Source organism: Phoxinus phoxinus (genome assembly GCF_949152265.1).
Source record: "Phoxinus phoxinus genome assembly, chromosome: 5".
Taxonomy (NCBI): Eukaryota; Metazoa; Chordata; class Actinopteri; order Cypriniformes; family Leuciscidae; genus Phoxinus; species Phoxinus phoxinus.
This window is the reverse complement of record NC_136880.1, coordinates 39,860,079-39,881,243: the sequence shown is the minus strand read 5'-3', so window position 1 is coordinate 39,881,243 and position 21,165 is coordinate 39,860,079. Positions and strand designations below refer to the sequence as shown.

The 21,165-nt window shown below is 37.3% G+C and overlaps 1 protein-coding gene and 1 long non-coding RNA gene across 3 annotated transcripts in view; one reads left to right on the top strand and one right to left on the bottom strand.

Annotated features, from left to right (window-relative positions):
• The window catches only part of scn12aa (sodium channel, voltage gated, type XII, alpha a), an 85,254-nt gene extending 68,559 nt beyond the window's left edge, over nucleotides 1–16,695 (top strand). The window contains exons 18-27 of one of the 2 annotated variants that reach the window (XM_079612766.1): nucleotides 4,777–4,894; nucleotides 4,998–5,152; nucleotides 5,356–5,529; nucleotides 8,232–8,354; nucleotides 11,298–11,570; nucleotides 12,590–12,643; nucleotides 13,108–13,249; nucleotides 13,343–13,443; nucleotides 13,537–13,807; nucleotides 14,103–16,695. In XM_079612766.1, the coding sequence (XP_079468892.1) occupies nucleotides 4,777–4,894; nucleotides 4,998–5,152; nucleotides 5,356–5,529; nucleotides 8,232–8,354; nucleotides 11,298–11,570; nucleotides 12,590–12,643; nucleotides 13,108–13,249; nucleotides 13,343–13,443; nucleotides 13,537–13,807; nucleotides 14,103–15,334 (2,643 nt within the window). In that variant the 3' untranslated portion in view covers nucleotides 15,335–16,695. Of the gene's footprint in view, nucleotides 1–4,776; nucleotides 4,895–4,997; nucleotides 5,153–5,355; nucleotides 5,530–8,231; nucleotides 8,355–11,297; nucleotides 11,571–12,589; nucleotides 12,644–13,107; nucleotides 13,250–13,342; nucleotides 13,444–13,536; nucleotides 13,832–14,102 lie in introns of both variants that reach the window. The other variant, XM_079612765.1, reaches the window with a different exon arrangement.
• On the bottom strand, nucleotides 4,499–20,774 carry LOC306998632. The gene is made up of 4 exons (XR_013797624.1): nucleotides 20,693–20,774; nucleotides 18,961–19,053; nucleotides 6,969–7,136; nucleotides 4,499–5,149 (listed from the first exon to the last, which is right to left on the bottom strand). It is a non-coding gene; the product is annotated as an uncharacterized lncRNA (long non-coding RNA).
• Nucleotides 20,775–21,165: the final 391 nt, after the last annotated feature.

Sequence of the window (21,165 nt, the reverse complement as noted above, 5' to 3'; positions counted from 1 at the left end):
GAAAACCAAATGCATAAATGGCACCCGGACCAGTTAGATATATAACCCTAAATCCTTCATATACTGCATATAATCGTTTTTTTTATCCCTATTGTGAGTGGCTGGGAGCTCAAACAAACGAGTGGTGTCAGAGGTCAGAGAGATGATATGATATAACACGTGTGAGGAAGCGAGCCAGTGGCCGTATAGGTGGGGGAGGGGATGGGGGGCATCCAGATTCATAAGCTGATAAGCTGCAAAGGAGACAAGGTGAACCCACTAGACACGCCATACAGTATTTGTTATATAAGAGAAACGAGCTGCCGAGAGGAGCACAGCAATGTGGATATAAAATGGTGGACCAAAAAAGTACCACCAAAAGTATACAACAGGGTTATATTTCAGACGACAGCTTTGTTAGGAATTGAAATTTAGTCGTTATTTACTGTAGGTATTTGCTGTACCTCTCAAACCTCAATCTGTTCTAATATGGTGTATCAAATGTGGCAGTATTGTCCTGCTGACACATTATTTTGTGACTTAGTTTCACAACACTGGCTGCAAAGAGTGCTTGAGGACTTCATTGAAACTTGCAAGCGAAGTCTATGAGACCACAAGACGCCATTTGGAACAAGGCCTTTAAAGATCTGTTGTTTAAGTGCCCGTTATGCTTTTTCAGATATTACCTTTCATATAGTGTGTAATATACCGGTAGCTGTTCCACAGCCGAGGAGACCGACGTTTTCGTCAGGGCCGTAAAACACAGAGAAGTGACATTGAGGATGATGGGACAAACCCACCCAAATTAGCTTCGGTTAAACAGGCGTATCAATTGGGTAAATGTGTAGCCTAATCTAGATTTTTTTTTTTTAAATCTAGATAGATCTTTTTCACATCTTCACGGACACAACAATGATTTCCCTCGTGTGTTAATATTTTTCCTTGTAATAATGTATGCTTTGCAAAAAAGAAAACTGCTGCGTCTGTTTATAATTATTAGAGTTTCAAAGTGGATGCGCGTTAACACACTACATTATGGCCAAGCACGCGCCCTTAAAATACCATATCACTAACGCGCAACGCGCCACTGTCTTTAGACTGTTTTTTTCCTGGTCAGTGGCGGAATTGCTTTCTAAAACTGGAAAATAGCACCAGGGAAGTTTTGCGCCGGAACACGCCTCCTCTTTGCGCTGAACCGCCCCCGCGAGCGCAAGTTCATTCCCTAATTTATCGACGTGCGTCTGTGGAGGGAAAAGTCCGCTGTGCGCTGGTGGAAAATAGGAATGATACATATGTCGGTGTTCAAAGTCAATTGCGCTGGGTGCAAGATAGGGCCCATTGTCTCCCAAAAGAATGAACAGATTTTGAAACGAGTCGTCAGTAAATCCATGTTTTACTTCCTGCATGAACATAGTTTTGTAATACATTTGCATTAATGTCAGCCTGGTCTTCATTGGCTGCCCGTGAACCACGTCTACTTTGACCAGCCCTCAAACACTGTAGACTGGAAGAGTTTGGTTTGTGTTGTTGTCACCATGTTTAAAAAGACACTGTTTTCTGGGCTAAGCTGTGGACCAATCACAACAGACTGAGCCATCTGACCAATCAGAGCAGAGTAGGCTCTCAGAAAGGAGGGGTTTAGAGAGACTGAATCCTTGATTAAACCGTTACAGACACTGTGAGAAAAGAGCTGATGCTGCAATGTATAGTATGATAAAGTGTTTTTGACATTGAATGCATGTAGACCTATTGTATGAGACTCCAAAACTAAATTAAGAACCTTTAAAATAGTATAAAAATGGCAATAAGAAAAATGATAAAATACAGCAATATTTGGACAAGAAATAAATGTATTAACTAGATGTTTAGATTTTCTGAAGGAAACCGTGTTGTGGGTGCTTTGAGATGTTCTGAATGTTTTACACATCTGTATTTCTCTTCAGGCTGATTTCTTAGTCTAAAGAGCCTGTAGATATGATTCGAGTTCTTCCTTCAGTGTAAGTCTATGCAATACGTTTTCCCATTTGATTCTTCCATGGATAAAATCATGAGTTTTTGAAAAAAATCTAAAGTTTTCTTGCTTTGTAAAGTAGTAATAGCACACACTCCTCAGCAAGGAGGCTCATCCAATCATAACCAGAATTATTCTAAATGTATTCATTTTCTAATTTCAATTAGTAATTTTCTTTTTCAAAACGCAGAGATCTAGCAAATCTATAGAAATCTAGGACAAGTAGACTCTCTTGACAGAATTTATGATGTTTGAATATAGCTTGAACTTGTATGTGCTTTAGTATAAATTTTGCCTATATACCGTATGATTTTTTTCACAAAACAAAAAGTTCAATACATTTACTTTAAAATACTGTATGTATAAATCATGCACACTCAAATAGAGCTGCACAATTAATAGTTAAAAGATTGTGATCTTATTCCTAAATGACAAAGGATTCACCTGTGTCTATTAAACCTTTGACAAAATCTGCTGCCGCTGACCCAGAGAAAGCAGTTATCATGAAACCGCTTCACAAACTCTTTTCAGCCACATAGTATCATTATTTCTGTGTTACACATATTCATATTATCACAGAAGTACTGGGATAAACATTTATAGTTTGGAAATAAACATTAGCTTCGGAAGCAATCAAAATAGAGTAAATCACCTTTATTAAATAACATGGCGCTTCAAATAACGATTGCATCGATTACATGGTTAGTAACTGTTAAAATTTTTATTTGTCATTAAATCATTCATTCAAAAGATTTGTAAAAAAAAACAAAAAAACAGCCGATTCATCCAGTAATGAAACAAGTGCATTATTTATGAATGAGTTGTTGAATCATTCATTGCATTAAAAGCATCTCAGAATGAACTTCCTGGCATTGTTTGGTTGCAAACTTCTTCCAAAACCTTTTTGACGTCTTAAGACACAAAATTAAGAGTAATCCAGCCTCTCTCACACACACACACACACACACACACACACACACACACACACGTACACACACTCGCTCGCCTCGTAATGTGGGATTAACAGCACTATTGGATTGTGCTGGCACCTTTGGACCAGTAATCTCTGTAAATCATTTTAAATATGTTGCCATTACATGCAGGGGAAATCTCATCAAAATTGTATTAAGAAGACCCACTGCCTACATAGAGAAAGAAACAAGGAGAATGCCTGTGTATTCAGACAGCTTTAGAACAGCTCTCTCTTGCCATCTCAGATTATACTGGAGGTTACTGACCTTGACTTGGGCGCTCGTGGATTAGATGCATATGCTAGTATCGCACCATATGTATCTTGGGATGCATGTGTTCTATTAGCTGTCTGGGTTTTCAATGCCAAACCCAGAGTTTTTTTCAATCAGTGTTGAGTTCCTGGTTTATATTCGCAAAAATACACTGAATTGACAGATATAATACCAGTATAAATGAGGCCAAGCAACTAAATGGTAGCATTATTATAAAAAAATTTTTTTAATTGATTGCATTGATTGCAACAATGCATCGCATTAAGCATTAGATGAAGAATGAACAGACTACAGAGGGAATATAATGTAGCAATACAAAACTGAGATGGTTCATAAGTTACCCTGTCCGTTCAAGCACACAGACATACAGTAATATATCCAATCAGGAGGTCCAGCATGGTTTTAAGATCATCTGAGAACTGAACATCATTTGTTGGGTGAAGTAGCACTAGGTGGATCGGTTTCCAAACTTCTCAGTAACACTCAGAACATAATGCATAAAGTTGTGTTTTAAAGGGGTCCTATTATGCCCTTTTTACGAAGTCTTGATTTTGCTTTTGGGGTGTATTAGAAAATACTTTCATGCTTGGTTGTTAAAAAACACATTATTTTTCACACATTTTACATTATTAAAACTCTCTCCCCAGTCTGTCCCGAACGAGTCGTTTTCGATGAAGCCTCTCCCTCCGAAATACGAAATGTGTTGTGATTGGCAGCGCTTAGCGTGTGTTCAGGAAATGTCCTGAACTGGGATAATTCATCCATAACTGCGAGCCATAATTGTGAGCTCTATTCTAGTGTAAATATAAAGGATAGCAGCAATTTTAAACCAATTCGAGCCCGATTCAGACCCTGACAATGTTAACAAACAAGACGATCATCCAGAAAGGATTTCATGCACAAACTTTGCAATGCACGGATTTCACGGGACGTTTCAGAGTGGGATGTTTTTCTTATACATTATAGATATGATGTTATACAAAAATTTTGTTAATTAAAATTTGGTTAATTTCCTATAGTAAACAACACTATATCAACACTAATGTTGGCTAGCAGGAGAGCGTAGCAACAATATAAAACTCATAATTGGAACGGTTAATAGAAAATGCAACTAAAAATAAGTAGACATACTTGCAAGTTGTGATCCAACAACAGATTGTCCTGACAAAGTGGAAACTGCTCCATTTCAGGAGAAGCTTTTGCGTATATCCTGCATTGTGGTTCTGGAAGCTGTTCTCCGTAAAATTTTAGAATGATTTCTGAAGGATCATGTGACACTGAAGACTGGAGTAATGATGCTGAAACTTCATCTGTGCATCACAGGAGCAAATTACATTTTAAAATATATTGCAAAAGAAAAAAAAGGTATTTTAAACCGTATTAATATTTCACAATGTTGCTGTTTTTACTATATTTTGCTTGGTGAGCAGAAGAGTCTACTTTTAAACACATTAAAACCGACGGTGGGTTTGAATGGTATCTGTAATGGTTGATCAAATTCTAATGAAAACTCAATGCAAGCTTTGCTGCCTTGTTCAACAGGAAGTCATTAGCCTCTCTGAAGGAAGTACCGTGGACCTGAGGAAGCCCGGGGAGGATGAGGAGGAATATTCTGAGATGGCAGAAGATGTCATGGATCCAGAAGAGTGTTTCCCTGAGTGTAAGCAGATAAAACACGAAACAAAACTATACATATAATATTTGTTCTCCTTTGTGTGGTGTTTACAGGACCTGATCAAAGTAATCTCTCTGCATCTCTCCAGTCTGCATGCAGCGCTGCAAGTGTTGTAATATAAACACAACCAGAGGTTTGGGACAGATGTGGTGGAGGTTGAGGAAGACGTGCTATCAGATCGTAGAGCACAGCTGGTTCGAGACCTTCATCATCTTCATGATCCTCCTCAGTAGTGGAGCTCTGGTGGGGAACAAAGCTGATTGGTGAACTTTAACCATTATTACTGTTTACATCAAAGCAAAATCCATATTCCAATCCGTGTTTTGTTCATTGACTGCTAGAGCGCCAATAGTTACACAGGGAACCTTTAAATTGGATTAAATGCGTAGCTGATAAAATAAAAAGTTTCCTGCTCTTATTGTGTAATTATATTCTTCTTCTGACAGGCGTTTGAAGACATTTACATAGAACAGCGGAAGGTGGTGAAGGTGATGTTGGAATATGCTGACAAGGTGTTCAGCTACATCTTTGTGCTGGAGATGTTTCTGAAGTGGATCGCGTACGGCTTTAAGAAATACTTCACCAATTACTGGTGCTGGCTGGACTTCCTGATTGTGGATGTGAGTAGAAGAATCTTCTCTAGCTGGATACTGGATCAGGGTTGAACTGTTGCGTTTCCATCTGGTAGACTTGGATCATTTAATTTAGGCCAGGAAGCTTCTGAGATGGAGATTTAGTATGACATACGGTCTTAAAAATTAAGGTTCTTTATTGGCATTGATGGTTTTAACAACCATGGAACATTTCCGTTCCTCAAAAGTTTATTTATAAGGGGGAAAAGGTTATTTAGATTCTTAAAATATTCTTAACACTAAGAAAAATCGGTTCTTTTATGAACTGGTCACTGAAAGGTTCTTTGAGAAACCTCAAATGGTCCTTCAATGGCATCGCTGTGAAAAAAAACCTTTTGGAACCATTATTTTTAAGAGTTTAGACTATATTAGATTTAGTATAATATTTAGTGTAACAATAAATTTAGTCTAACATGAGTAATCATTAATTTAGCAGATTTTTGAAGGCTGTTTACAGTGATTTTACTACAAATAATATGAAACGTAGTGTCCTTAATCATGGAAACACGCACCACACTTTTATAAAATGTCTGCAACAGCAATCTTATAAAAACACCAATGTTCAATAAATCGTTTGATTTATTAACGACCAGAATAAATAATTCTTCCACAAATAATATAATTATTCTTACTGTAGGCAATTTTGGAAAGCAATAGCATGTTGCATTACCTTGTTGCATTAATATAGATTAAGATTTAGAGTTTGAGCTATACAATGACATTAGAGATATAGGGCCAGATTTACTTATTTCCCATAAAAGCACTGATGGGAGTGGCAAGTTTTCGCGTGTGATCTTCTGATAACGCGCAAATGAATGAACACAGACGCAACCGGATCATTTCCATAGTGACCAACGCAAACTAGCAGTTAGCTTCTGGTTTAAGACTTGCTTTTTTTGGGGAGGTAAATAATGGCGCAAATACCAGTAAATTGACTAGCGCAAACCTTAGTAAATCACCTTGCATGATTCATTTAAATATTCTCCTCCTATAAATTTAGCGTCTGAAAGGGAAACTCCTACAAATGCATGTGCAATAAGGTCAGCTGCAAAAATAAACCTGTCCTTTTCAGTGCTAATTTTTCACTGCATGTTTTTAGTAAAACCTGACAGTAGTTTTTTAACGCCAAAAGAGGGTTTGCAGTGGCGCAAGCTGTAAATCTGGCCTATAGTGCAAAGATTTCATTTCAAAGATTAACATTTTTCTTTGTAAGTTTTGGTTTTATGTTTTTTTTATGGATTTGTGTTACTGCCTCAAACATTTTATGGCAGATTGTAAGTCAAAATTGAGATGTTATGGAAACACATCTCTCAGACACTGAGATAATTGCGCAAAATACACGTACACACAACTATACATGAACACACTGAATGAAAGCACCTGGAGTAGCTCAACTAACACTAGCAGATTGTGTGAGTGTGTCTCACCTGATGCTCATCTGACCCACACAGATCTCCACACACACCTCTAATGATAGGGTAAGTTCGTAGTTCAAAGGTCAGAGGTGAGCGAAGGCTCACATCTGTATCTCAGCTGCAGTTCTCTTCTCATCCAGATATAAATGCCACTGTCTCTCTGTCAGCGTTTATTTCGACCTGTAATTTAACATGGTGTCAAGTTTGAGATGTTTGATAAGTATCTTTACAGGACCTTGGCTTTTATATCAGAATATACACACTGTATCAAAGAATTATCTGGAGAAGATCAGTTACATTTAGGACTGTCAATCAAATCAATGATTGTAAACGTACATTACTGTGAGACGTGTTAGTAACAAAAGAAAATATGTAAAATCTGTAAAGTTTTTATGACTTATTTTTAGTTGTTTAATTTTGCACTTTTATTTATGTTATTTATTCTTTGTCTTCTGAAGTTTTGTTTTAGAGCCAATTGCACAGAAATATCTTCTTTAGATATATTGCAGTGACAAGGGAAACTATAGAAATAGTTTTTTATAAAGAACTGACTATTCTTGGGACTTTTACATTTAATAAGCCATACTATGAAACAATAATTGGAAATTCAGAATACTGTTTGGACTGATGAAAATAATAATAAATTATGACCAAAAGAAATGATTCAAAAGAAAAACCCAAATTCTTTATAAAACCTCACTCTATTTTATATATATGCATATTGATTATGCATATATAGTTGAGTATGTGAGTATGTGATGTACATATGTGCATACTTGTCCATGTTTTGTCTTCATTTCACCTCATCGAACAAAATCCCACTGTACCTGTAAGCCACAACCTGCCATTACAGCAGAAGACCATTCTGTTCTACACTGTCTGTCGACTTTGACTGTAGAATAGAGTGGAAACCTATTGCGATTTATAAAACCGATCTGATTTATATGCCCTAATAAATAAGTTACCATAGAATGTCCCAAAAATGCATAAATATTTAGTCAAAACATGTTTGTTTTTTATTATTATTTTATGCTGGTTATTTTATGCTGTTTTGATATAGCATTACCAGCTGTCAGTAGAATGTTAATGTCTCTACAAACATCTTTATTAGGTTTAATATATATATATATATATATATATATATATATATATATATAATTACGATTTTCAGTCTTATGCCATTTTTTAGATAGCCTAGATGTAATCTAAAAAGCCATTCATAATTGTTAGAATTAAATATTTTGTTAAAAAGTACTATGTTTTCTCATATTGCAGGTGTCTTTGATTAGCTTGGTTGCTAACTCTCTGGGCTACTCAGACTTTGGGGCCATCAAATCTTTAAGGACTCTCAGAGCTCTGAGGCCATTGAGGGCCCTGTCTAGATTCGAAGGAATGCGGGTAAGATGCTCTCTAAATATATTATAAAACTGTCAAGGTTTCAGGGAATCTAGTCAGATTACACCACCCTCTGCATCATATTTGCTGAATGAAATCTAATTCTTGTTTTTTACTAATTTTGGCGTGCTGGTTCGCTTTGCTCTAGCATGTCACACTTTCTCACAAAATGTGCATTTCATAGCATCTTTGCTTTCAACAACCAATTGTAAGGTTAAAGGGATAGTTCACCCAAAAATGAAAATTCTGTCATAATTTACTCACCCTCAAGTTGTTTCAAACCTGTATGAGTTTCTTTCTTCTGTTGAACACAAAAGAAGATATTTAGAAGAATGTCGGTGACCAGACAGTTGCTGGACCCCATTGACTTCCATAGTAGGAAAAAAAGCTACTATGGAAGTCAATGGGGTCCAGCAACTGTCTGGTCACCAACATTCTTCAAAATATCTTCTTTTGTGTTCATCAGAAGAAAGAAACTCATACAGGTTTGAAACAACTTGAGGGTGAGTAAATGATGACAGAATTTTCATTTTTGGCTGAACTATCCCTTTAAGAAGTCTTGTATCGTCCCCTAATCACCAGAAAAACTGCCACAAACACATGATTCCTAACTTGGTCTGAGCCAGGTTAGAATTATTTATTCAATTCTCAGCCGTTTTTCACATGCTTGACATTATTTTATGCCCAACCCTGATTTCAAGTTTAGAACCATGTCCGGTGACACAAGGAAATGTGAACATGACCCAGAGGTTTTCTGCTACATCTGTGGGTGTTTTACTACATACAAACAGCAACTGAATTTTTTTTTATAAACTTGTGTTTTTGTAAAGTTCTATTTGAACATAATTTTCCACCCCTTTGCCGATTGTAAGTTAAATTACACATTTGAATGCTTCTTTTTGACCTTTGACGGCTTTTATTATTTTGATAAGTACGTTAAAGCTGATAGATATGAATAAATGAGGCATTTATAAAGCGCTTTCATATGTACCGGTACTACTGTACACCCAAAGCGCTTTACAAACATATCGGGGTCTCTCCTCATCCACCACCAGTGTGAGCATCCACTGGGATGATGCAACGGCAGCCACAGTACAACGGCGCCAGTGCGCTCACACACACACACACCAGCTATAGTGGAGAGAGGAGAGAGTGATAGAGCCAATTCAGTGGATGGGGATTATTAGGAGGCCATGATTGGCAAGGGCCATTGGAGGGAATGTGGTCAGGACACCGGGGTTACACCTCTACTCTTTACGAGAAGTGCCATGGGATTTATAATGGCCACAGAGAGTCAGGACCTTGGTTTAACGTCTCATCCAAAGGACGGCGCTCTTTGACAGTATAGTGTCCCCGTCACTATACTGGGGCGTTAGGACCCACACAGACCACAGGGTGAGCGCCCCCTGCTGGCCTCACATTTCCCCATGGTGATTACACTGTGTCTGTGTTCTTTTGGCGCGCCTAAGAAATCTATTGGACCCGATTTTCCCCTAAAATCGGACAGGAGGAGCTCTAGGACTGACTCACAGGGTAACCCCGGGTTCACTGCCCCATCAGTACGCACCTCAAAAACCCGTTTGTTCGGAAGCTCTAGGAATAGAATCAATCCAGTCTGCACCCCACAGAACCTCGAGTTTAATTATACATCAAACATACTACTCCACCACAGACCCAGGTCACCAGCATGGTTTCATCTCTCAAGTTCCCCAATTAAGTAATTTATGTTTGTCTTTTCTCAATTCTCAGTGCCACTTTAGTTCAGTTTAGAATCAAATATAAGAATACAGTGCAATCAAACATCAGCTCAACGGCTCAAATTCTCCAAAGCTGTTCACCAAGATTACGGTTAAATTTCATATTTGAGATCTCAAATGAAATCTGACAACAACTGTCTCAAATTTTTGGGACTCAGAACACAGACGGCTTTTAAAAGGAGCTGTATAGGGACACAATAACTTTACCAATTGCTCTTTTATTTAGAACACAGGATTTATTTCGTCTTATTGCGCAATGCACTTTCTCCCATTCAAAAGAGTGATGCAGGGGTGACGTCAAAACCCGGAAGATTCATTTTCCACTAGTTAACTTGAGATTTTCCTATGGGGTTTTTCCATTTATGAGTAAAATTAAGCCTGTGGTAAACATAACTTGACAATACTTGAACGTTTTGTTCTACAATGTAAACGGCACACACTCACACCCAAAAAGTTCTTATCTAGTTACATATTAGATACATGCGTGTTTTAAACATCATGCGTTGTGGAACATCATATTCAAATAAGTTATGTTTACCACAGACCTTATTTTACTCCTAAATTGAAAAGAAAAGAAAACTCATACTCACAACCCATGTAAAATCTCAAGACAACCCGTGGCAAATTAGTCTTGACGTCATCACTGCACCACTCTATATTAATATGAGTGCACCATATCTGTATATTTAAAGTCTTTGTTAATATTAGGCTTTCTTTGCTAATCAGCAGACTCCCCCCCACCCCCCCCAGAATCAGTAGTTAAAAGGCTGGTTAAATTACATTTACATATCTTGAGCAAAATATGCCTGAATTAGTTATTTAGCAGAAAGATCTGATTACTTTATATTTGAATTGCTTGTGATCTAGCAATGTAGTATCTGCATGCAGTCACAATATGATTGATTTCTGTATGGCATCACAGTCACCGGGATGTTGCCAAGTAAGACATTCCTGTCTGAAAATGTATTCCTAACCATATCCCTACCCCCAAGTTATCCCTAAAATCAGAGGGGAAGATGAATAAAACTGATGTAGAAGCACCTAACCCTGGTTGTAAGCTTAAACTTGACATAATCTGTAAACTTGGCCGTTAAATCTGATTGGTTAATTGAAATGTTGTTCTTGGAACATGTTGCACTTGGTGAAATCACATTCACCATGGAATCACATCCTGATTTCTGTTGTTCAGGTGGTAGTGAATGCACTGATTGGGGCCATCCCGTCCATCATGAACGTACTGCTGGTGTGCCTGATCTTCTGGCTCATATTTAGCATCATGGGAGTCAATCTTTTCGCTGGGAAATTTGGGAAATGCGTCAACAGGACAGGATACATCCACAATGTAACCCTGGTCAACAACAAGACTGATTGCCAGTCCATGAATGACACCCAGTTCTACTGGACCAAAGTGAAAGTTAACTTCGACAACGTGGGACTTGGCTACCTCTCGCTTCTGCAGGTGGTGAGTGTCTTGAAGCTTGTGCACCAGAACTGGCAAACATGAGGCAGAATTCTAATTTAAGGAAGTGGAATAAAAATGGAATGCTGCTGTAAGTTTAGTTTTAAACAATATAAATACAAATTTTAAGCATTATCATACACAAAACATTTGGGGTAACACATTTTTTTACAATATATTTTAATACTTAATATTCATATTTAATGTCGATATTTATTCTTAAAATAAAATATCACCACAAATATAAATATCCAACAAAGTTTTAAATTAATAATTAATTTTGAATAAAAAATAGTTTTCATGGTAAAATTTTAATTTTAATTTTTTCTTTGTTAATTTTTAGTGCATGCTGAATATTTCAGTTTAGGAAAAATGTATTTTACACATCAGAGAATAAATGTGCATAGTTTGTCCAAATTAATGATATGATTATTTATGTTTGTCAAAAACTTGTGTTGGACCTATAAAATGCCGATTGAATGAATTGCAGTTAAATAAATTCCTCTTCCTGTCATTCCATTCCATTGTTGTGGCAAATTCAAATTCAAGGGAGCAAATTCTTAAATTCTAAATTCTGACCTTCCTGAAGAATTAAAGTCCAACACTTTTGGTGATTGTGCTGTAGAATCATCCTTCATATTTGTTAAGGTAGCCAAGCAACCAGAGTTCTTCAGGGCCCTGCAACTCCTCGCTGGGCCTTAACTTGTTATTTACCTCTAGGAACAGTTTCTCAAATCACCACAGGTTATAATTTCTGTAACCATGGCAACGACATCCCAAAATGGCCTAGCTTAATAGCGTTCATGCTGACTCTTGGTGAGTCACCCTTTGTCTTTACTGCGAATAAAAATGACACGTAAAAGCGTAATTACCTCAGACTAAAAAGTCAAGTTTTGCCACAGTCAGGCATTGAAAGAAATGTGCTCACCTAGATACAGAACGTATATTTCAATAAACTGACAATCTTTCTCTTTTAGATGGACATTTTGAATGATTAAATACCTGAGTATTCTGTTTTTCAGGCAACATTCAAAGGCTGGATGGAAATCATGTATGCCGCCGTAGACTCTCGTGGAGTAAGCATGTTTTTTTCATTACTAAAATTAATGACTTGCATGCAAACGCACAAAATAAGAACCAAGCTACACTTTACAAGAAGGTCCCAACTAATGTTAACAAATGCAATACAAAAATCCTTTCATATATTTATTCTTACACTACAATCTAGTTCTGAAAAAAGAAAGTCAATTCAAAGAAACTAGAATTTAACAAGAACTTTTCAGTTCAGTTCAGTTCAGTTCATCTTTATTCATTTCCCGAAGGCAATTTGGTTGTAGTAGTAGTAGTAACTTTTTAACTAACCTCCAGAGAAACTAATAGTTACTCAATTATTCAATGCAAAAAATAATAATCTTTTTTGATAAAAACTAAAGAGGGTCAACCTAAGGTGCTGCAAAGAACCATTGAAGAACCTTAATTTTAAGAGTTTAGATTGTCTAAAAAAAACTGTCCTATGTTTTATGTTTTTCTTGTTTGTCAGGTTGAGGAGCAGCCCGTCAAAGAGATAAACCTCTACATGTACCTCTACTTTGTCATCTTCATCATCTTTGGATCCTTCTTTACCTTGAATTTGTTCATTGGTGTCATCATCGACAACTTCAATCAACAGAAACGAATGATAGGTGTTTAAGATTTACTTCTTTTCCAAAAGCATCCAGTTTACATTTAATGCGTTCCATGAAAATAAGAGCAGCTGGTTGTTCTCTGTACTAAAGGTGGCCATGATATATTCATGACCGAAGAGCAGAAGAAGTACTACAACGCGATGAAGAAACTTGGATCCAAAAAGCCACAGAAGCCAATTCCAAGACCAGTGGTAAGAGTATGATTTTTATCAACTAAAAATTCGTAATCGATCTCATAACGAATGTCCTTTCTAATTTCTAACCATAAACACATTTCCATCTAGAACATTCTACAAGGATTCTTCTTTGACTTGGTGTCCAAGCAAGCCTTTGACATCACCATCATGATGCTCATTATCCTCAACATGATAACCATGATGGTCGAGACCGATGAACAATCTGCTCGCATGGAGTCCATCCTCAATAACATCAACCTGGCCTTCATCGTCATCTTCACCACCGAATGCCTCATCAAGATTTTTGCCCTTCGCTGTTATTTCTTCACCATTAGTTGGAACATATTTGACTTTGTTGTTGTCATTCTGTCCATCGTTGGTAAGTGCACGACTTTCCAGTCTGGTAAGTGGTAGTGTGGCTGATGTAAGATACGTTCCCTTCTGAAAAGACCGACTTGGTTTATACTAGTTAGTACTGCTCTATCTGGTCGCCATTGGTGAAGCCAAGGAATTTTTGCTGGTTTAAGATAGTTAAGAAACTTGTGAGAGACACCAGCTGGTCTTTTCAATGGGGTTGAAGTGATCTGAGATGCTCATAGTGCCATCTCTCAATTCCTCAATAAATTGTTCATTGCATGTGTTGATTTCTGTTCTTTGTTTGTCTTTCCAAACAGGAATTGTCCTTGCTGACATAATAGAAAAATACTTTGTGTCCCCAACTTTGTTTCGAGTTATCCGGTTGGCAAGAATAGGAAGAGTTCTCCGACTAATACGAGCAGCTAAAGGAATAAGGACGTTACTTTTTGCCTTAATGATGTCGCTGCCGGCGTTGTTTAACATCGGCCTCCTGCTCTTCCTGGTCATGTTCATCTATGCCATTTTTGGCATGGCGAACTTTGCCTACGTAAAGAAGCAGGGTGGGATTGACGACATGTTCAACTTTGAAACCTTCGGGAACAGCATTATCAGCCTTTTCCAGATCACCACATCGGCCGGTTGGGATAACCTACTGGATCCCATTCTGAACAACTCGCCGGAAGAGTGCAGCTCGATTTTCATCAACACTGGAACCAATACTAAGGGCAACTGTGGCAACCCCTCAGTAGGTATCACTTTCTTCGTCAGCTACATCATCATTTCCTTCCTGATCGTGGTCAACATGTACATCGCCATCATTCTGGAAAACTTCAGCGTGGCCACCGAGGAGAGCACAGAACCTCTGAGCGAGGACGACTTTGAGATGTTCTACGAGGTGTGGGAGAAGTTTGACGTCGAGGCCACGCACTTCATCGAGTACTCCAAACTCTCCCGTTTCGCCGACAGCCTTTCGGAACCTCTGAGAATCGCCAAACCCAACAAAATCAAGCTTGTCCACATGGACCTTCCCATGGTCAGCGGCGACAGGATCCACTGCCTGGACATCCTGTTCGCCTTCACCAAGCGGGTCCTCGGGGAAACCGGAGAAATGGACGCTTTGAAGCAGCAAATGGAGGAGAAGTTCATGATGACAAACCCTTCCAAGATGTCCCATGAGCCCATCACCACCACGCTCCGGCGCAAGCAGGAGGAGATTTCGGCAACCCTGATCCAACGCGCCTATAGAGGGCACCTAGTTAGACGGCAAATGAAGCAGGCTTCTTACTTGTACAGGCACATAAACCGAGGCACACTCTGGTCAGAAGAGGACGGCGCTCCGGAGCGTGTAGGACTTATAGCATCTATGATTAAAGAGCACTACGGTCCCGAGAGGGGGCCACCGGTGCGGACACTGTACTTAGCTCCCTCTCCGCCATCCTATGACGCTGTAACAAGGGGTCCTAGTGACCGTTTCAAGATGTTAATATCTGACTCCAGATCCGGTGAGCCTCATAAATCAGAAGAGACGTATGACGAGACCTTTCTTTAGGAACTCTTTTCTAAGTAGATCATCTTTGCTTTCTTTTTTACTTTGTTTGGATGCGTCTAATCTGCAAGAATCCTAAATAAGATTTCACTTTTTTAATATATAAGAACGTCAACAACCTGGACAGCCTATGTTGTTTTGTCTAAAAATATGACATGGCATCATGGTAAACAGACAAATATACATGGATATATCAAAGTGAGGATGTACACGCAAACCTTTCAGGTAGAGAAGGTACTTCAGCTCAGATGTGTTGCACATATCGCAACTGTAATATATTGCACAGACGTTATTTTTATTGTTTCCTATAAAGCTTAACAGGCCACATAGTTTTTTCCCAGGATTACAGAATCTAAGCAGAGTTTACTGTTGCTCAGGTGAGGAATGTTATCACTTTTTTTTACACTTGAGGAGAGTGACTGTGATTTAGAGTAACTGGTGCGAGGAAACGGCCCCTAAAAGCAGTTTGAATGACTAGTTTGCTTTTTACAAAGTGAGTGATTTTTTGCATTTTTATCAGTGCTTGAGGAATTTGTTTTTCTTGTTGAACACAGGCAGGAAACTGTTTGAAAAGGGTTTAAAAATGAAATCGAAATTGACTATGTGAGTCATGTATTGTGCATGTTTGGCACACATTATTCCAAAGAATGAACATTTCTATGTAATCTTTCTTCAAAATGTATCAACTTTCCTTTTTTTAGGATGATGTCATGTATTTTTCAATCTCTTCTCTCCAACTGCTTTCCTCCATTTTGATATGCAACACCCAGTTTTAATGATTCAATCAATTCCCAATGGATTAAAAAAAAATCCTGTGTCATTAAGCTCAAAGCAGTAAAATGGATTTCATGTTGACTTAGACTGAAATTAAATGGTTATATAACTATTTTTAATACAAAATCTGAATTAGCTCAAATTACGTCCAGCTCTTGTGTTTTATTCAAGGGCTTTTTTTCTTCTTCAGCATTGTCAATATGTGGCACATGGAAATACATACTAATTACTGGTAACCATCCATGCTGTATGTTAGAATAATATGACTGATATTTGCTGATAGAATAGACATTTTAATTTTAGTCATATACCCTAATCACCGTTTTTCATGAATAAGGAATATGAATTCACATGCATCAAATGAATTTCTGTGACATTTTAAACCAATATAATGTACAGAAGCGAATGGGAAGAAACGTACAGATGTATTATCAACACGTGCACAGGTATATCAATTTCTGTGTTCAACAAGATATTCTACTCCTTTTTTTTAATGAAACAAAGTTCTCCTTTCCACAAAATGTATTTAATTTTATGGGGCATTTATGAAACATTAAAAAAAAACAATAAAAGTTCTCAATGCATTTTACAAAAATGTTTAGGCTTGAAGAGAATGACTGATGGATGGATGACATTTCAATCTAACTTTGTATGTTATACACTCGCTCTTCTGCTGTGAATCACATAAATTGGGAAGTAATTGGATGCTAAGAATTATATAATTAGTTTATCAGCAAAGTTTTTATCCATTCTCAAACATCAAAGAGCTGGGTCTGTAAGAAGCTATTGTCTGTCTTTGTTCCCAGTAAAGAAAGACTGGTCAAAATTATGTTTAACATTCAAAAACCGGTGCTTCATACGCAACAGCGGGGCAGTTTTTCTTCATTTGGTAACGGTGTGTACAGATTTGTGCTCTGGGCTCTTGGATAGGGAGCCAATTTGGCTGCGTCCCCTGGGAGTTTGCCCTTTCTCCAGCCCAGGGCGAGGGTGTTCAAATCCTCCACAGACCAGCTGGACCTCCAGGATAATCCCAGCGGAAAATAATCACTTGTTTTAATTACACACAAATGCACTCATACTTTAGTTTGCTCTCTGTCACACAGTCACAGACCTTAAAACTGATAACTTTTACAAACACACAAATGTGGTTGCCTTTTCCATTTGGAAAAGTGAATGCTTGGCAAAAAAAGCTTCTTTTCAAAGATTTAAAACATTTTATCAGAAAAAAAGATCAATCTAATAGTCTTCAAGTGCTAATGAATTGCATAATGCTGGCTAAATGATGGTACATTCAAAGCTACATTCATTTTAAAAAGTAATAATATTGATATATTTTGAACTGTGATGAATGGAAAAACCAAAATGGTAGATTTGGAATTGCCAAGTCATTATTTTGTTTGATTTGATTGTCTAACACTCTACTACTCTATCTGTATATTTGTACAACTTTTCTGAACATGCTTTAATTTTAATTCTTTGTGTCTCACTTTAAAGAAATCCACTTTAATGAATGTGCCTGCGTAACTGATCTGATGTTTAAACATCTGAACATGTGGCTGGGATTAAGCTCAACTAAAGGAAACCCATTATTAAAGATTAAAATGCACTATAACTAATTACATACACACGCACATCTAAATTAACAAAAAAAGAAGTGATTTTGAACAAAATAAAAACAAAGTGTTATGCTATTTTTTATTTAGACAGCAAAAACACGCAATCAGTGAGTAAATGCGATTAGATTAGTACCAGAGGAATGACTGATGAAGATCATCATTTGTTCACTTCCTGAATTTAAGGATGTGAACACTCTTAATTAATCAGGATGTGTGCCTTAATTACCGTTGCCATGGCCACCATGGAAAAGCTCCACTTGATTGGTCAAGCCTTCTGATTAAGTTATCACAATAGACTAGAAATTAATGATTGAAACTACATATAACAAGTCAAAACCTGTATGAAAAGGTACTATGAATGTTTGTGTTTGTGTGTGTGTGTATTTATTTATTAATAACAACAACCGGGTTAAACTCCTGAGCCATTAGGAAAAGATAATAGTCATTAAGACTGCAAAATCTGCATGCGTGAGTTTGTGAAAAAAACAGGCAGACACTGAGACATAAAGGCTCTCAGAAGCCTTTGTGACCTTTGACCTCATGAAAATCCCCCCAAAAATGTATATCATTATATCGTCTTTTGCTATTTTGATGTCTCTTGATAAGACTTTTAGGAGATATGATAAGAATATTTGAATGTTAAGGAATAGTTTGGTCAATTCAGTCATCATTTACTCATTCACTAATTTGTGGGTTCAAAGTAATTCTTAAACAGATGCATGAATTAATAAATGTTCATATGATGACATCATGGAACACTACAGTGGAAATATGATTCCAGTTCTTGAAATACACAAGCAAATGTGTACAGCACCATCTTCGGAGAAACAAAAAAAATCATAATATGACCATAATAATCCGCCATAGGAAAAAAATGGAAAAATGCAATTAACGCCGTCCATCTGTTGGTGCAGCGAAGGCTTAGAAAGGTTTGGAGAAATCCTGACCCGGAGGGAAGCTCTGCTTATTTCCACTAAACTGAAAAAGAGACTTTTCCTGAAAAAGGCTTTTTTTTTTTTTTTTTTTTTGCTGTTGTTCTTTTTAATGCATTTCCTTTGCCATTATTTAATCTTGAATAGATATGCCATGATCACTAAATAAAACGTCTCATGACCCTGACATTAAAATCTGTTGAAATGATTCTACACTGCATTAATGTTACAACAATGCAACTTGTCAGATATCATGTATAGCTACAATCTAACCGGTCTTGCTTCACTTAAAGTTCGTGTCTCTTACCGGTTTGTTGTTCTTCTGAGGGATGCTTCAGTTGAGCTTCTGTCCAATGCGTCATTGTTTCTCGCATGTTGTAATCGGAAACATCAAGCCAGTCTAAATATTTGTAAGAGAGAGAGAGTTTGCTTGAACAAAGACTTCACTTTTGGTCTGTTTCTAACTCAAAGTCATTCTTTAAGACCTGGATGTAGTGCACAAGACATGCTACTTTTAAAGATCTCTTGAAATGGCTTGACGAACGCAGCTGTCTTTCCAGTGTTGAAGTGTTTCCCATTCAAATAGGAAGTTGAGGCGGGGCATATTAAAGGTCTTGTTTTTTGTTTGTTTTCAATTAGCCAATAGTCTTCATTTTATGTTAAAGCTGTAAACTATGACAAATGAAGGCTTGAAGGCAAGTCTGCAACCTTAGCTGAAAAAATGCCTGTTAAAAGAGAACTCCAGCGCAAAATGAACCTTTGGTCTAATTACACATTGTTACCTAGTCAATCGTTATCTGAGATTTGTTTTCATGATTATCGAATGTAAATAGTTTTATCTCTAAAAACAGTTTAGCCTATAACGTTAGTATAACGCTAGTATATTGGGCATAGAGTAATGACAAATAAAAATCGCTTGTTAATACCACTAACAAGGCTCAAAATAAGAAGATAAGAAGATTTAATAAGAAGATATTTTATACATACAGTCAACTTCGCGTATACAGGCAGAAGCCATCTTTGAAAAACAGTCTCTATCAGTCGATCTACGAACGCATATAGAATCTCATATGGTCTCGTTCACATCTCACCAGTTGGATCGGCGTTCGCAGATCGACTGCCTTTGACTGTTTTTCAAAGATGGCTTCTGCCTGTATACGCGAAGTTGACTGTATGTATAAAATATCTTCTTATTAAACTGTCTGAACACTAACAAAGTTCTCAATGCTTCGGTTTGAAGGTAGGGACCCTCATTATGCTACCGTGTTAGTGTGGGGCTATTTTGAGCCTTGTTAGTGGTATTAACAAGCGATTTTTATTTGTCATTACTCTATACCCCATATACTAGCCTTATAGGCTAAACTGTTTTTAGAGATAAAACTATTTACATTCGATAATCATGAAAACAAATCTCAGATAACGATTGACTAGCTAAAAATGTGTAATTAGACCAAAGGTTCATTTTGCGCTGGAGTTCTCCTTTAATGCTGTGCAGGGAAGGAGACCAGAGGCCGTTTTTTACAATGGATGTCAATGAAGGAGAGGCTTCATTACACTGAATAAACCGCTTTTGTGAGGACCCATCAGCTAATCTTCTATGTTTGCTCTTAAAGCTACAATATGTAATTTTTTCACCGCTAGGGGTCGCTAACCTCTTCCAATAACAAAGGCGTAGTTTTACGATGCATAAGTGGAATTATGGAACTTGTCGTCATGCGAGTCCCGCGGATATAAAGGAATAAGGACATTTCATTCTACCGAACTACCCACAAGTGCAGAATTACTATCACACAGGTCAGTTTATTAGACGAATGAAACTTGTGAGGTAACGCAGCGCTGTTTCACTCTATCACACTATCACACTAAACTGCATTTGAGTGTGTTGAAAGTTAGCCTATAATGTTATTCTGTGTTAGTTTGTTGGCTTTATGAGACTAGCAGTAAGCTAGATCAACATTAGAATAACATACTGATCATATTCTAACATTTCATCATGTTGAGCTATATAACATTGATTAGTTTTATGTACATTTGCTCACCTGTTTAATAAAGTACATGTAAGAGCGGCGTCCCTGTCAAGTCGAAGTTTGTCACGTGGAGATCTCGGCATCTCGAAAACGCCACGCTGATATTGATCCTCGTTTTAGTTCTCCTTTTGTCCCAAAGTCTGCTTGTCATGGTCCATAATGTTTGAACGAAACAACAACGACGTGAGCGTGCCTCCTAGACGTAACAAAGTTGTCTTACATATGATATTGTACCTTTAAACATTCGTTTTGGAAAAATTACAAAAATGCTGTTTCATACGAGAACTCAGGGACAATTGCGCGACAGGTGTGATTGAGTTTAAGGCACTTCTCATTCATTTCTATGGAGTAATGATGCTGATATTATTGATAATATATTGCAACAGAGACTAGTTCATTTAAATTGTAATAATATTTCACAAAGTTTGATCAAATAAATGCAGCCTTGGTGAGATTAAGAGACTGCTTCCAAAAACATTAAAAAC